This window comes from Rhinolophus sinicus, linkage group LG02, assembly GCF_036562045.2.
Source record: "Rhinolophus sinicus isolate RSC01 linkage group LG02, ASM3656204v1, whole genome shotgun sequence".
Classification (NCBI taxonomy): domain Eukaryota; kingdom Metazoa; phylum Chordata; class Mammalia; order Chiroptera; family Rhinolophidae; genus Rhinolophus; species Rhinolophus sinicus.
Window position 1 is genome coordinate 16,144,945 of NC_133752.1, and position 17,989 is coordinate 16,162,933.

The following is a 17,989-nucleotide window of genomic DNA, read 5'->3' on the forward strand; positions in this document are numbered from 1 at the left end:
AACTCCCCTTGGCACAACACAGCTAAAATGCTAAACCCAGCATGAGGTAGAATGGCTCCCCAATTACAGAAATGATAAGCTAACCAATTACATTTCATCTTGTCCTTTCCTAAAATATGTAATTCCATTCCATAGGAATTTTCTTAAGTGCTCATCTTTTACAGACCCACAAGACATACAAGCTAGGATGGAAGCCTCTCAGCTATCTGGCATAAATAGAAAGGAAATCAAAGGCAAAAAGAACCCAAAGGATAACCTAACAAACATACAAAATGAAGTCTCACAATTGATTCAAAACTTGAGCTTCCTGGCCTATCTTTGAAATATGCCTTCAACCATCCTTTCTTTGCTTCTCTCATTCTGCTGCTGGTCTAAGGTGCTCATTAATTAAAAAGTATTTTACATTGCCCCCAAAGGTGAATGAAGAACAGTCTGTAACTGGGTAGACAGGAATATGCCCAGCAAAGTGAAAAGCACTGTAGCCATTAATGGCTCAAACACTGGACATCTTAAGGATCTTAGAACATAAAAAAACCTTTAAAAAAACACCTGATCTAAATAAAAAGAATTCATGTTTCTAGTATTCTACTGTGGCAGGGAGGTGTGTGTGTGTGTGTGTGGGGTGGTGGTGGGGGGGAGGAGACGACAACCATAAAGTTTAATGAATTCCTATACTTCTAGCACAGCACCAGGCACTTAACATATGGCACTTACCGTGTTTCCCCGAAAATAAGACCTAGCCGGACAATCAGCTCTAATGCATCTTTTGAAGGAAAAATTAATGTAAGACCCGATACTATCATATTACATTAATATATTATATTATATCCGGTCTTATAGTAAAATAAGACCGGGTCTTATATTAATTTTTGCTCCAAAAGACGCATTAGAGTTGATTGTCCGCATTAGAGTTGATTGTCCGGCTAGGTCTTCTTTTCGGGGAAACACTGTAACGTTATAAAATATGGGGGATGGAGTGATGGACAAAGTAAAGCATGAATCAACTTGCTTTGTTACAGTAATACTTGCACTAACAAAGATGTTTTTCAAGGGCCAACTGCATCAGAAACTTCATTATCAAAAATAATCACAGCATAGGAAGCATAAAACACATTCTGAAGACACAAAGATTAACTGCTGACCATGAATGGGAGTAACTGTGATATAAGAGTAAAATTAGCACTGAATTGCATAACCATTGGTAAGGTACATGCCGCAATTTACTAATCTGCAAAGTGAAAAATACTATTCTCAGATTATAATAATAAGCAACAGGAAGGATGCAGAAGGCAAATTCAGTCACTTCAAAATGCCTATGATTCAAACTGTCTATTGGGGGAGGGAAAATAAAACTTAAGGGTCAGTTAAGGGGAGTTCAAAGCCATTGCTTCATAAATATGTGTAGGCTGCTGTGCATATGCATGCTTTCTTCTTTTAAACAGGCACTTTTATTATAAAGAAGTTTTACTGTTATGAATATTTTCTATTTGAGGTATAATGCTTAAAAACTATCAAAGTAGTGCTTTATAATCACTTAGCCATAACCTGGCAGGTAGAGACACAATATGAGTTGAACACATGGTTCTATACTGTCGCAGCTCGATCCTAGCTCAGCACTTAAGCTAACTATATGACCAGTTATTTTTTCCTCAACTATGAAATGTGGCTACTCATATGTCGTGTGGAATATTTCAAGAATTAAAATGAGTTAATATGTGTAGTGCTGGAACATAGTAAATGACCAATACATATTGCTTATCATTCAAGGTTTTGAAAAATTTACACCACCATGTTAAAATTCCACACGGAATAACAGAAACTGAAGTACTGCTAATTAAAATGTAAACTGGTCATCAAAATCAAAATCAGAATATTTAAAATAAGCACTGCTTTACATCTGGTAATCTCATTCCCAGGAACTTCTCTTAAGACTATAAATGTGCAAATATGTACACATACGATGTTCACCACTTTTCATTTATAAAATAACGAAGACTGGGACACTACCAAAGCATCACTGAACAGGAAATTGGTTAAGCTTTAATAGCCCTTTATAAGTGGAATACTATACAGCCAATGAAAAGGATAATGTGTACCTATTCTACAGTTTATTACATATTTGAGTGACTAAAAATCAAAGCAGAAAACACACCAAAAAATCCCACTGGCATTACATACCATATTTCCCCGAATGTAAGCCTAGCCGGACAATCAGCTCTAAAGCGTCTTTTGGAGCAAAAATTCATATAAGACCCGGTCTTTACCGGGTCTTAAATTGCGGCTTGTACTTTACCAGGTCTTTACTATTATACGACTATAAGTCTTATACTATTTTAAGTCTTAATAAGTCTTTACTATTTTACTATAAGTCTTATAGTAAAATAAGACCGGGTCTCGTATTAATTTTTGTTCCAAAAGACGCATTAGAGCTGATTGTCTGGCTAGGTCTTATTTTCGGGGAAACACGATATTATAGTTCATTATGTGTGAACAAATATTCAAAAACCTTTTAAAAAGTTCATCAAAGGATTAAAGATAGGGATGAAAATTTCATGGAATTTTTTTGCCTTTTTGTTTATATCTTCATGTATATGGACATTCTTGTGTTCCCCAGGGCAAGTTACTTAACCTCACCTATATCACAGGAATTGTAGTGAAAATGTACTTATACATATAAAGCACCTAAATAGTTTTGGGAACACAGTTACATACAGTGGTACCTAGGTTTTTGAACGTTTCAGAACTCGGTCATCCGGAACGGATTACGTTTGAAAACGGAGGTACCACTATATTCTACATGTTATTGTATCAGTGTATTTGTTTTACATTTCCACAATTAATAGGAAAAGCACTTATCAGGAATTAACCAGAAACTAAGATCAAAGTAAAAAATGTTTCTATTTTCAAAAAGTTTTTTCCATACTTCAACAAGTAGCTGTCTTTTGCATAATTTTATATAGAAATTTCTGTGGGACGATGGAAAAGGAATATCATCAGTTTGCAACAGAAACCTTCAACTTCTCCACCTGACCCCAAAACTAAAATATACCAGGAGTAAATAAAACTATACATAGTGTGGGAACTTGAAACTGAGTGAAATCTCCCACTAAATTATTTTCCCTTCTCAGTATTGGGGAAATGGTACAGCCGTGTTTGGCAATGAAGTTCACAAGACAAGCCTACCCTCTCAAATAAAGCCACTTGCTAACTGTCAAGGCTTAAAAAAATCTGCAAAACTGCATGTCAGTGAAAAGAGACTTTCAAATTATAAAATATGGGGGGGGGCAGGGGGAACGCAAGCACTAAAACGTTGTAAGCTCAGTTAAAGAAAATTAGTTCTGAGAAATGACATTCAGGTGACACAGAAATGAGTATATAAATGTCCCCCCCAGAATTATCTCAGAACTTGGGCTTTACTACAGGTAGATGTCAGACGTATGAAGTCCACATTTTTTACTAAGGGTATCAGTTTTGCCAAGAGAAAGGGAACCCATGGGACCACTAATCCCAAAAAATGTATTTAAATGGTGCACACCCACAAATATGAATAAATGAATTCATTCCCTCCTAGTGTACTTTGTTACAATCTGAACTCTTATGAGAGACATCAGTTGCATTTTACCCAGATGACAAGCAATTTATCTTTGCTTCACAGGAACCAAGAGTCCCCTACTTTAGTGACCCATAAATGTCATTAAAATAGGCTGTCATGACTCTTAACTACAGTCATAGTCTGTACTGTAGTAGAAAAAGCAAGACGCTAAGAGTGCAAATGAAAAGATCAAGGTTCTAAATCCAGCTGTGAACTGGGTTAAGGTTGCACAAGCCACCTTAACAACTCTGGGTCTCCCTTTCTCATCCCTTCAGTGGAGCTGATTATACTCTCTTTTAAAGTCACTTGCAGCTCTAAACAGTCTGAGACAAGGAGCTCTAATGTGCTAAAGTTTTGCTGAGGGTGTGGGGAGGGAGGGAAGAGGAGACAACCTAAAAAGAGAGAAAACTAAAGTCTAACATTGTAAACTAAAAATTTTACAAGATTAAAACGTTACCTATTTCTGCTTTCCATATTCAATCTATGGGAAGGGATCAAAAAGTACACCCTACCCTGGTTTATACGCCAGACAGATACCTGGAAACCAATGCAAATGGACTTGGGATGAAAAAAAAGTTCACAAAAGCTATAAAGATGATTTGGCACCGTGATTCTGAACACGTGCACACACAATAAAACGGTAAAAATGCCTAAATTATCCGAGTAAAACTCTGTACTTCAGGAATGAAAACACACTGGACAAGAAATGATTTTGATGCAACTGCTTAAGTCTATTCATCTGTACCTTTAATGAACGCTAAGGGAAAGGAATCTGAGACACCACCACTCCATTTCAACTCTCAACCTCCCCACGGGCGATATTTTGCCATAAATACTAAAAATATTTTTTTGAAAAGGGTCTTCTTGTTGCAAAAACTGGTTATGAAGGAAGGCGGGAGGAGGGTAGAAATCAAGAGCTTATTGGGAAAAAAAAAAAAATGCCTTTTAACTCCTGTCCCAGGAATGCCCCATAACCAGTTTTAGCCAAAGCAGGAAATAAAGGAGATGGCGGGAGCACAGGCAGAGAGCGGAAGTTTGCCTAGTATCTACTTTGAAGTCTTTGAATGGACCGAGGCACGCGCTCTCCCGCGAAAGTATAAACTCAGCGGCTCCAAACCATCAGCCTCCCTGCCCATCAGGTGTAGTCCACGTTTTCCTTTCTCCCGGCAGGCCTTCTATCCTCCCTGCCCCCGACAACTCCTCGTCCGCACGCTTCATTCAACTCCCGCCACCCCCATCCCAGTCAAAAAGAAGAATCCACGCGTGTCTCTCACTTTCAGCCCTGCTCCCTTCCCCCAGCGGGGCACCCACCCGCCCCCAAGGCCCTCTCCGCGGCCCCTCAGCCTGGGAAGTACCTGGTGCCCTTGGAAGCGAATACTCCGGCCGCGCCCTCCCCCATCCCCTCCCCCGGCTCCAGGCCTTACCCGGGAACCCAGGCCACGAGGTCCGCGGTTTCCTCCCGCCCGCTCCCCTCGAAGTGACTCTTGTTTGGCAGGGTCCGGGGAGGCGCCCTCGTGGCCACGACAGGCCTCTCCACCCTCCCGACTGGGCCCGGCGGCGGCCGCGCAACACCTCTGCCCGCGCCCTTGCCCAGCCGAACCCCGGGAGTGGCGCCGCTCTCGCAACCCGCCAATGAACCCAGCCTAAAGGGAAACAAAGGGCCGGGCGCCAGGCCCCGCTTGGCCAACACGGCCTTGGTCCGCTTCCCGCCGGGACCCCAACAAAGCCCGAGCCTCTGCCTCGCGCCCCGGGCCTGGCTTACCCATCAGTCCCCGCACGCTTCTTGCCGGAGGGGTAATCCTCCCCCAGATCCAACCGGTGCCGCTTGGACATCTTCGGACTCTTCGAGCGGGCGGTTATGAAGGAAGAAAAAAAGAGAAACTGGCGGCCTAATCGGCGCAGTCGACAACAGCCACTTAACTCTGGAGGACCCCCACCCCTCCCGCTACCACAGCCTCCACGGTGCGGCCGGAACCAGGAGATAAAATGGCGGCGGCGACGAGGGCTGGGCCGGCGTGCGCGCTCCCGCAGCGTGCTGTGCGTGCGTGGTGAGCGCGCACGCATCGGAGGCGGGAACTCCAGATCCGCCCAATTTCCTTCCCGCCGGCCTCTGCTCTCTTCCTGGTGCTTTAGGCCACTCGAGCGGCTGCTCAGTCGGCTGTCCCCATGTAGTCTCACGCCCTTCTCTGATGTGAAGACATTGAGCGAGGTGACAGATCAGCTCTAGGTAGGAAATCCTGTCCATCTGTATTACCCTGGCATTAGGGGAGTCTGAGACCCAGGGAGTTTGAGAAACCCAGATCATATGGCTGATAAGGGGCAGAGCCAGGATTGGAATCTATGGTAACTATTTTGTAACTCCAGTTCTAGAACTTGAAGCCACTAACCACTCAGTTTCGGTGAAGAAACTGAAATGAGAAAAATGTCAACTTGCCATAATCCATTTTGCCCTTCTTCTTCTTTTTTTTTTTTTTTTTTACCCAGTATGGACTGTATGTTCTCAACCTATTGATGTTTTTTTAATGTGGAATAGAGAAAATTGCTGACAGTAAGAACATAATTAGCTTTTTGTCTTCCTGTGTGCCTGTTACAAACTTCCACAGTGTTAACCCTACTTCTACCCTGACTCTTACGGTCACCCTGCAAGGTAGGTGTCATTTTATAGATGTGGACCCTAAAGCAGAGGGAAGTTAAGAAGTCACACAGCCATTTGTGCTGTCCCTAAAGTCCTAGACAATCGTTAAGGTAAGATGACTCTTAGCACTTTAATGGCTGTCTACCCCAGACTGTCTGCTTGCTCAGTTGCATTCATTCCCAGAAGAAATACATAAAAGAAAGATCTGTGGACCAATCCAAGCTGGGTGACCTATGTAGTTCATGAAATGGATGTTTGGATTCCCTGCAAGACCATAACCAGGGTCTTATCAAATCCTCAGAACTGCAATCGCTAAGGTTAAATACAACCTCAATACTGCAGCTGATAAAGAGGGTTTTTATTTTTGTACCTAATCCACATTACAAAATCAGTACAAAGAAAGGCGAATACCTTCATTTATAAAATTGTCTGTACAACTTTTACCCTAAATGTATGTTACCGTGTTTCCCCAAAAAGAAGACCTAATCGGAAAATAAGCCCTAACATGATTTGTCAGGATGACATCCCCTGAACATAAGCCCTAATGCGTCTTTTGGAGCAAAAATTGATATAAGACCCGGTCTTATTTTAAGGGAAACATGGTAGGAGTATATTGACTTGTCAGAGGTCATGTTGCATAATCACTGAATTGTAAACCTGGAAAAGAGTTTCCAGCTGATTTTCTCTTCTTAGCTCATTTTACAAATGAGCCCCTAGGTCATGCCCAAGTTCACACAGCCAATTGGTGTCAAAGTCAGAATTAAAATCCAGATTTGACTCTTCACTACTCCAGTCCCAGATATCTAGGTTCCCAGTTTGAGGGCAACTATAAAGTACTCCAAAATTTTGGACAAAAAATGAGGGAAAAGGTTAGAATTCCACCTGAAGAAGTGCTCTACCCTTAGAGGCATCAGCCTCTCATAAATGTGCAAGGAGACTTGATAAAGAGGAACTGAAATCAAGATGAAGAGACTTTCTCTTTGGGCTTGGTGTATATCCCTAGAAAACTAACCAGTTGTGTTGTAACTGAAGTGGCCATATTTACCAAAGGATAGAGGCCCTTCTGGAATCTATAAGGAGAACAACGGGCCAGAATCTGCCAGGATGTTCACACTCCCTCTGAGGAAGGGCAGAGTTCTGGGTCTAAGTGATCCATTCTAGATTTTCAGAGCGAATGGTCCCTAGAATAAAGAAGAGCCATCTACCAGCCCCCCTACAGCATCAGAGCCCAGTTTTTTCCCCTAAGCCTACTTTCATCTTTTTCCTTTCACTGGTGTTGATCTTAAATACTCCTTAATAAACTTCCTGTGCACTAGTCCTTTCTCAACGTCTACTTTTCATGGAACCCGACTGAAAAGATTTGGTGCTAGGAATGGCCCAAGAAAGCAGAGTCTATGATTGGATTTTGGAGCTGGCCACGCATTGGTGGCTGGCAATGACTTAGTGATGGAAGGTAGAACATAGTTATCACATAATTGCCAATTGCAGGGCAATTGTTAAAATTTCACCAGTGGTGTACTGGGAAAGAGCATGCACTGTTGTCAAAGTATGGAGGAAATAATAACTACAAGAACATCGGAATTTGATTGATTATTGCTAAGTGGACTTGATACTTTGGAGAGAGATAATGAAAGGCCGAGAGTGATTAACCTGCAATTCAAAATTAAGTGTGAAAGCCAGAAGACCTTCTGGGAGCAAATAAACAGGTTCTCATCTCCTTCAGTGTGAAGACAAAGAAAAATGATAACCAATCCCAGGACTTAAATATAACAGTTTCATTAGGCCAAGTGGAAACTTACAATGAGGATTAAATTTTCCACTTAGATAGGCATGATATGTCAAGGTTAGGACCCTCGTTGAGAAAGGGTACACCTCTGATACCTGGGAGGGGGACATTTAGGTTGACAGACCTGAAAAATCTTGAATTCCTAAATTCCCTTCAACCTGGTGAGTTTGTCAAAATGCCCCACTCTTCCCTATTAAAAGCTAATTCTCCTTCCTTGTGAGATGATCAGAAGCCTACTCTCTGAGAGATAATATGCACCTCCCTCAAGATATACCCCTACTTATCCTGCTGACCAGTAGGCAATAATTAGGGTTAAGTCACAACATAGAATATTCCAGGGACATCTTAGGGCTGATAGTATTGGAAAATTACCCCAAAGAAGCTGTAGGATCTAACCAATAGGTACCAGCAGGAGCTAGGAAAGTATGCATGGGATGGAATTCTGAAGGTTCTGGATAAAGAAGGGAGGAGGGAGATGGAACATAAAGTTAGATAAGGGAAATTTTATCAGTTTGGGAGTACTCTTCCAGGATACAGGATTTAACATACACAAGAACTCCAGGCAATGGTGTAAACACACAGGATGTCATCTAGAAGCGTGGAAAAAGCAATGCCAGTCACCAAGATAGAAGTGCCAGAACTGCTGTGCATCACAGTGTAAAAGGGGGTTAAATAGCTGAAAGAAGTGAATGTGTTAGAGTGAAAATACTTCCACAAAGTTGGAAAACCCAGCAGAGAAATATATTCCACAGGAAAGTTCAGAGGATATACCACTTACTGAATCCATAAAGAATTTTCTGGTAAGGGAGGCGTCAACAGCATTCAGAAATTCAGTGGTAGTTCTCTCCATAGTTCAGGGATGAAGGTAGAAGATGCCATTTCAGACCTGAGCTCCCTGAGAGTAATAAAGATGAAAGGAGCCTGTAACAGAAGTAACACGGTGGCATTTCAACATCAGAAGCCAGGTGGATGCTACAAGGTAGTAGAGATGGTAACTAGGACAAGGTATCTAGAGCAAAACAGATGGGCAATCGTCAAAGGAAGTCCTCGATCTGAACAACCAAAATAAGTCAAGAATGGATGATCAAACGGTTGAGGCAGTTGCCCCAGTGAAAACTTGTCGAGTTTCTAGACTTGCGCCATGTCAAAAACCAAACTCTGCACACTGAGTACAACAAAGCAGAAAGATGAGTTTATTGCAAGGGTTTTGACCTATAAGTTGGGAAACCCAAGGCTACTGGAGCAATGAGTTCTGAGTTGCTCACAGACTAGTAAAAGGTTTTTATGGCGGCAAATGCAGAAGTTACTTGGCTTTTTAGTTGATTGGTTACCCAGTGGTCTCCTTCCTTATTTGGATCAGGGTAGCTGAGTCAGAGGAACATGAAAGTCCAAAGATGCATGAACAGACTTGACATTGGAAATTGGCTGAAGTCCTCTGCTTATATCTGAAAAGAACTGTAAATTCCTGCAACTTAGGTAAGGTTAAGTTTTGTTTTTCTTTAATGAACCCACATTAGCCAACTCCATTTTGTCCCCAACATAAGTGACTTAATTTTAGTTTTGGTTCTACCACCAGTTTTGGGAGCTGGAGTACATTGATTAAGGTAAAAGCCACACGGAGCAAGGACTACAACACATAACGTCACGGTGTGCACAGTAATAATTCCCCAAGTCCTTTCTCCAAGTGATCCATAGCCATTCTTTTAGGTAACCATACACTGGGGGAAAGAGAATATTCAAACATTTCAAGGACAATTGGATACGGAATCTGAACGGACATTGATACTGATAGACTCAAAGTGTCGTTATGAGCTCCCTGTTAGAATGGGGGCCAATGGGAGCGTCTAACGAAGATCTGGTTCAGGTCCAGTTCATAGTTCATAGTAGTTTTCCTGGGTTCTCAAACCCACCCATTTGTCATGTCCCCAATCTATAAATGTACACTTAGAATAGACACTCTTAGTTGTTGGCACAACCCTCATGTTGAATTCTTGGCCTGCAAGAGGTAAGAACTATCATAGCGGGAAATGCCAAGTAGAAGCTTATGAACTGTCCCCCTCTCCACTCCAACCAAGATACTACATAAAAAACGTGGGGAGGAGTTTCTACTTATACCTCCAAGCATGTCAAGTTTAGAAGTTATCACTTACATTCTTAGAAGAAAAAGCTGAACAAACTGAAAACCAATGGCTTTCCTTGGAGCCCTTAGAAAATTGAGTTTGCAGGGTAGGCTCTCACCCTGAAGTCTGGAGAGACAGGCAAGTTCAAAGAGTGACAGCAAACATTTGCTTACCTGGAGCAAATCCACTGGATCCATAAGCTGGTTGGAATACTCAAATGGTATCTTGACCAATCTAAAGCTGAGTCTGGACTACCTAGAGAGCGAGAAACTCCTGTGGGCCTCAGTTGTGAGGGGTGCGGGGGCTCCCTCATTCTTATGGGTTTTACCTCCAGGATACCACCAAGTTTTCCCAGTAAAACGCCAAGAAAGATATGCTTGTGGCTCTGGGAGAGATAGGGGAATATGCCCAGTACATTCTCCATAATAGGGGCTGGTTTTCGACGAGAAGAGACTACCAGATCCTGTCCTACCTGGGCATTTCTCCCACTCTAGCCCCTTCTAGCCTTCTTGTCTCACCTAAGGGGGAAAAAAAGCTGAGCTTGTAAAGGTCACCGCTCAGGAACACAGGCCCATTAAAAGACTGAGCTTCAATCATAAAATTGTAGAACACTTTCCCTCCTTACTCCTTACCACCACACCAACAGGCATCCAGTACAATAACAGTGGGTTACAGCTGAAAAAGACCTACAAGATGCAGGCTCCAACTGAGGAAGAATTCCTAGGGAAGCCCATCCTCAATAAGGAAGACTAAACAAGGACACCAGAGGAATTTAAAACCTCTTGCACCTACAGCTACAGCGAACACCAAACAGCCCAACTTCTGGCTGGATTAACATAAAACCTCATGCTAAAGGCCTACGGTTGACTTCAGTTCCTATTACCCAATACATTCTGCAGGCTTTCAACAAAAAATTACAAGGCATGTCAAAAAACAAACAAACAAAAAACAGAAAAAGAGACAAAGCAAGTAGTAGAACCAGACTCAGATATGACACAGATTTCAATCCAAATTCCAATCAATGTGGAATTGGAATTGGACAGAGAATGTGAAATAACTATGGTTAATATGCTAAGGGCTCTAATGGAAAACGTAGATAAGGTACAAATGAAGATGGATAATATAAGTAGAGAGATGGAAACTCTAAAAAAGAATCAGAAGCAAATGTTAGAAATTCAAAACACTAACAGAAATGAAGAATGCCTTGCAAGAATATTAAAAGAGGTTCTGAAGGGAAAAGAAAATGATATAGGTCAGAAACTCAGATCTACATAAAGAAAGGAAGAGCTTTGGAGAAGGAATAAAAAAGGTAATTCTTAATTACCTTTTATTTTTTGTATTCTTAATGAATCTAACAGATAACAACTTGTTTAAAGTAATAATAGTAGTGGTGTATTGGGTGATTATAGCAATAGATAAGTGAAATGAATGACAACAATGTCTTGAGGGATGGATGGGAGAGAAGAATTGGAAATATTCTGTTATAAGTTACCTGTACTATACATATGAAGTAGTACAGTGTTATTTAAGCTGGATTTAGGTAAGTTAAAATGTATATTGAAAACTAAGGCAACCGCTAAGATTTTTAAAGTATAATTGATGTGTTAAGAAAGGAGATAAGAAGGAATCATATAAAATGCTCAATTAAAACCAGAGAAAGAAGAAAAAGAAGTGAAAAAAGAAATAAAGAACAAATGCAATGAATATTAAACAGTTTCAAAACCAACTTAGGGAAACAACAAAAAGCAAACAACTCACTTAAAAAATGGGTAAAGGATTTGAATTGGCATTTCTCCAAAGAAGATATATCGTATAGCCACTATGCTCATGAAAAGACACTATTCATTAGAGAAATGCAAATCAAAACCACAGTGAGAGAACGCTTTGTCACCCGTTAGGATAGCTATTACAGAAAACACGCATAATGTTAAGTGTTGACAAGCATATGGAGAAATTGGAACCTGTGTGCATTGCTTTTGGAAACATAAAGTGGTATAGCTGTATGATAAGTCCTCAAAAACAAAATAAATATAGAATTACCATATGATTCAGCAATTCCACTTTGGGGAATCCAAAAGAATTGAAACAGGAACTTGAACAGATATCTGTACACCTGTGTTCATAACAGCATTACCCACAATAGCCAAAATGTTGAAACAACCCAACTGTCCAATGACAGATGAATAAAGAATATGTGATATATACATACAATGGAATATTAGTTAACCTTAATAAGGAATGAATATCTGACATAGATGAACCATAAAGACATTATGCTGAGTGAAATGAGATGCTGAGAGTTCTGGAGATGAATGGTGATGGTGGTTGTACAACAATATGAATGTACTTAATACCACTGAGCTATATACTTAAAAATGGCTAAAATGGTAAACTTTATGTTATATATATTTTACCACATAAAAAAAAAAGTGAGAGAAAAAAGATAGAAATGGTTGCCTCCCTTAACGACCTAAAAGATGCATGGCAGTGGACCTCATCTTACCTCCATTTAATGTACCAATCTGGCCTTTACAAAATCCAGACAGACCCTGAAGGATGGCAACGGACTGTCTGCTGTGTTATGTGTCTTGTCTTTGCTAGAACAGATTAGCGTGGACTCAGGTACATGACATATGGCCGATGAGCTGACAAATCAACCCTTTCTCTATGCCTTTCAAAATGAGAATCAGAAACAATTCACATTCCTTTGGAACATGCAACAGTTTCCATTGCCCCAGAGCTATGTCAACTCTGGTGTCCTCTTTCACAACATTGTCTGAAGAGACATGGACCAGTTGTACATTGCACAGAATATAACACTGGTCCAATAATTTGACAACCTCATGCTAGCTGGACTAAATGAATAAGAAGTCGCTGGGAAGTTGGAGGCCTTGGTAATTCACATGCACTCTTAAGAGAGGTAAACCTTAAAAGATTCAAAAGTAATTTTTAGAGTCCAGTGATATTGGGAGAGCCCCTCCAAAGTAAAGGAGAAATTACTGCATCTTATAGCATCCATCATGAGCAAGGCAGCACAGTCCTGTCAGATAGGCATCATTAGGTTCTGGAAGCAATATATTACCAGAAGTACTGCTCCAGCTCACATACCAAGTGAAACAGAAGGATGCTATTTTTCAGTGGCAGGAAAGGACTCTGCAATAGGTCCAGGCTGTAGGGCCAGCAGCTGGCTTCTTGGACCACACAGCTCAGCAGACCCTATAGTATTGGAGGTATCAGTGGTAGAAAAAGACGACATGTGGATTTTATGCAAGCTCCAACAGGAGAATCACAATGTAGATCCACAGGGTTCAGAGCTATACTAACCACAACACAGAATTAAACACCTTTCAAAAAACAGCTCTTGGAGTACTGCCAGGACCTGCTAGAGACAAGTGCCTCACCATGGATCATCAACTGACTATGACATTAGAACTACCCCTATGACCTATGTTCTATCATACTCTCCATGCCGTAAGGTGGGGTGGGCCCAGATGGAAGAGGTACATCTAGGATTGAACATCATTAGACCAGAGGCACGAGCAAGCTGCAAGAGCAGGTATCATGCAGGTAGCTCCTATCATCCACCACTGTTGTGTCACAACTCCTCTCCGTCAGCTCTGGTGGTGTGCTGGAGCCAGTCTGCACCAGCTCATGAGAGCTCATTGCTAAACCTTCAGGAATATTGACATCACATTGGTAGTTTAAAATTGACCATGGTGGAAGTATTTACACCAGGAAAGTTAGCTAATAGTACAAATCAGATATTTTTTTCTTCTTTTCGGAAAACTGGTTGTTAAATATTTGCCAGTACACTACTGATCAGATCACATCTCTTACTGCACGCGAGGATCCTTGATAATCAGTTGATGTACGAGGAAAAAGCCTGAGCTTGATGCACAAATGGCTCAACATGATTTGTTGGTGTAAGCTAGAAATGGACAATGGCTGCACTGGTGCCCCATTCAGCATGGTCTTGAAAGATAGTAACAAGGGGAACTTCTCCCGCCTGGTCCGCCACTTTACATAGAAAGAGAGGTGGCCTGACAATAGAATACACAGGGATTCAAGGGCAGTGCTGACTAGCTAAGGGACAATGAACACTAGGGTAAAGCCATGTGGATGAACATATGGAAGTGGGCATAGAGGGTGAAGATCGTTATTTCACATATTAGTGACCATCAGGGAGCATCCATCCTAGCAGAGTCACTGAAAAACCACATACCATGCAGTTGATACAAGCCAGACTCTGTCATTAGCCACTTCCAATGCTTGCATGAGAGTCACATGAATGGAGTTCACATGGTAGCTGGGATGGAAGCTGCATGTGAAGGCCGCATTGTGAGTACCACTTACAAGGCTGTTCTAGCTACTGCCACCACTGAATGTCCACCCTGTTAGCAACAGGAAGCAGTAAGTGCCCAATATAACACAATCTCTCAAAGATACAATCTCCTAAATATGTAGTAATTTGTTCTAAGCAGCAATAGAAAACCGCTTGGTGTCAAGTTAACTACATTGGATACCATCTACCCTGAAGGGGTAGCCATTCATTATCACAAGAATGAACACACATTCTAAGTATGGATTTGCTCTTTTTGTCCACAGGGCCTCAGCCAGTACCATTATCCAAGAGCATATAGAATGCTTGTAGCCTATAGCATGTAGCACATGAAATTTCACATACTATTATATCAGACAAAAGGACCCACTTAACATTAAAGAAAGTGCTGGAACAGGCACATGACATATGACCATGAGATCCACTGTTCATACTAAAATACCCAGAAGCCAATAGCCTGATAGAACTGGCTCAGAAACAATACCTTGTGAAGATGGCATGCCTCTTCCATATGCAGTGCACGTTCTAAATAAATGGACTTTACATGGTGCTGTTTCCCCAAAAGGTAGAATACATACGTCTGGGAATCAAGGTGGAAGCAGGAGTGCTTTCACTTTCCTTCACTTCTAACGATCCGTTTTCGGAATTTGTGCTTCCCATTCCAGAAACTCCGGGTTCTGAACATCTTGGTTCCTAAAAGGGAATATTTCCACCATGGCTGCCAACTGGGCTGTTTAAGTTCCTCATGCCAAGGGACGACGGCAAGAAGAGGAATCATTATCCTGGCAGAAGTAATTGGCCCTGGTCTCTAGGAGGAGTGAATGCTGTGGTTACACAACTGGGACAAAAAGTATGTTTTCCACTTAGGTAATTCATTTGAGCATCTTTTGGGACTCCTTTGTGCACTTTTGATAGTAAATAGACAAGTGTTGCAGCTACAGCCTGAAAACAGCATGGTGAGCCGGGACGCAGACCCTTCAACGTTGCAGGCCTGGGTCATACTACGAGGTAAGCGACCAGGAGCACTAAAGGTGTTGGCTGAGGGTGAGGGTAGAAGATGGCTAGTAGAGGAGGTTGATGACGAGTGCTAATTGAAGTTCTGAGACCTACTGCAGTGGCGGCCTCTGTGAGTGGTCCCCATGGCACACCTCCTCCCCAGGGTAGCCTGTGTCTGATGACCCATCATTACGGGAGTTATAAGTCCTGGTCCAACACGCCACAATCTGGATCAAGCCGGAAGGGCTATCCTAGCTTTGGGGTTCCTATTGGGATTCATGTAGGCCTTCTGGGGGACTGTCACAGCCAACGTTTTCTCCCTGCCAAATTCTTTCTTCCCTTCCCTCCCACTGGCATTGATCCCTGGAGCACTCCCTAATAAACTTCCTATATGCTAATCTCAGTTTCAGAGTCTGCTTCCTAAGAAACCCAGTTTAAGATACTAGGGTTGGTTTCTTTATTGTCAATATGAACAACATCCAAACAAACTATAGATGAATGGTCAGAAGTTTAAATGTTCAATATGTTCATTGAACAAATATTTATTTAACACTGACTATATATTAAAAACTGTTTTAGGTGCTAAGGCTATAATGGTGAACAAAATAGATAAGATTCCTGTTCTTGTGGCACTTGTATTCTGGTGGAGGGTAACAAACAACAACCATGAAATGAATAAGAAAATTTCACATATTGATGAGTGCCATGAAGAACATAATACAGGATAGTATGATAAAGAGCTACTGGAGGTGCTGAAGGTCTGAGGGGCTACATTGATAAGGTGATTAGGAAAGAATTCTCTCTCTCTCTCTTTTAAGATTTTCATTAAAAATATAGTTAGCATACAATGTTATATTAGTTTCAGGTGTACACAATGGTTATTCAACATTTATGTACGTAAAGAAGTGATCATAAGTCCAGCAACCATCTGACAATGTACTATGCTATTACAATATTATTGACTATATTCCCCATGCTGTGTATTACATCCCCATGACTTACTTGTTTTATACCTGGAAATTTGGACCACTTATTACCTTTCACCTTTCCCCGCTTTTTAATTTTTCAGTTACAGTTGACATTCAATATTATTTTATATTAATTTCAAGAGTACAGCATAATGATTATACATTTGTATAATTTAAGAAGTGATCCTCTTGACTAGTCTAGGACCCACCTGGCACTATACATAGTTATTACCGTATTATTGACTATATTCCCTATGCTTTACTTTATATCCCCATGACGATTGTGTAACTACCAATTTGTACTTCTTAATCCCTTCCCCTTTTTCACCCTGCCCCCCCACGACCCTCCCATCTATCACCCAGATAAATCTAGTACCCATCTGACATCATATGTAGTTATCACATTATTGACTATAATTCTTATGCTATACCCTACATTCCCATGACTACCTTGTAACAACCAATTTGTACTTCTTAATCCTTTCCCCTTTTTTCCCTCCACCCCAACCTTGCTTCCATCTGGCAACCATCAAAATGTTCTCTGTATCTATGAGTATGTTTCTGTTTTGTTTGTTTATTTTGTTCTTTAGATTCCACATATAAGTGAAATGACATTGCATCTGTCTTTCTCATCTTACACTTCAACACAGTACCCTCCAGGTCCATCCATGCCTCCACAGTTGGCAAGAACCCATTCCCATCCATACTGAGCAATATTCCACTGTATATATGTACCACCTCCTCTTTATCCATTGATCCATCAGTGCATACCCAGGCTGCCTCCACATCTTGGCCATTGTAAACAGTGCTGCAGTGAACATATGGATGCACATGTCACCTCAAAGTAGCGTTTGGGTTTCTTTGGATAAATACCAGGAAATGGGATTACTGGGTCCTTCTTTGTCTCTTGTTATAGCCTTTGTTTTAAAGTCTGTTTTGTCTGTGATAAGTATTGCTACCCCAGCTTTTTTTGTTTGTTCATTTCCATTTTCACAAAATAATTTTTTCCATACCTTCATTTTTAGTGTGTGTGTGTCTTTCAATTTGAAGTGAGTCTCTTGTAGGCAGCATATGTAAAGGTCTTGTTTTCTTATCCATTCAACCTTCCCATGTTTTTGACTGGAGCGTTTAATCCACTTACATTAAAAGCAATTGTTAATAAATAAGTAGTCATTGCCATTTTATTATTCATATTTTTTATCTTTTTTTCCATCTTAAAGAAGTCCCTCTAACATTCTTTGTAATACTGGTTTGGTGGTGGTGAACTCCTTTAGCTTTTTCTAGTCTGGGAAGCTCTTTATTTGTCCTTTGATTTTAAATAACAGCCTTGTTAGGTAGAACACCCTTGGTTGTAGGTCCTTGTTTTTCATCACTTTGACTATTTTGTGACAATCCCTTCTGGCCTGCAAAGTTTCTGTTGAGAAATCAGGTGACGTTCTTATGGGGGCTACCTTGTAGGTGACTAAGTGCTTTATTCTTGCTGCTTTTAGGATTCTCTCTTTGTCTTTAACCTGTGGCATTTTAATTCTGATGTTTCTTGATGTGGGCCTCTT

The 17,989-nt window shown here is 41.1% G+C and overlaps 1 protein-coding gene and 1 long non-coding RNA gene across 4 annotated transcripts in view; one reads left to right on the top strand and one right to left on the bottom strand.

The window, feature by feature from the left end:
- DHX15 (DEAH-box helicase 15) overlaps positions 1-5,595 on the bottom strand; it is a 52,662-nt gene extending 47,067 nt beyond the window's left edge. The window contains exon 1 of the mRNA XM_019743862.2: positions 5,355-5,595. Within this exon, the coding sequence (XP_019599421.1) occupies positions 5,355-5,425 (71 nt within the window). The 5' untranslated portion in view covers positions 5,426-5,595. The remainder of the gene's footprint in view (positions 1-5,354) is intronic.
- A 95-nt stretch (positions 5,596-5,690) lies between these two features.
- The window catches only part of LOC141569281 (uncharacterized), a 48,175-nt gene continuing 35,876 nt past the window's right edge, over positions 5,691-17,989 (top strand). For 2 of the 3 annotated variants that reach the window (XR_012492784.1, XR_012492785.1), the window contains exons 1-3: positions 5,691-5,819; positions 9,374-9,489; positions 15,138-15,480. This is a non-coding gene — a long non-coding RNA (uncharacterized LOC141569281). The remainder of the gene's footprint in view (positions 5,820-9,373; positions 9,490-15,137; positions 15,481-17,989) is intronic. The other variant, XR_012492787.1, reaches the window with a different exon arrangement.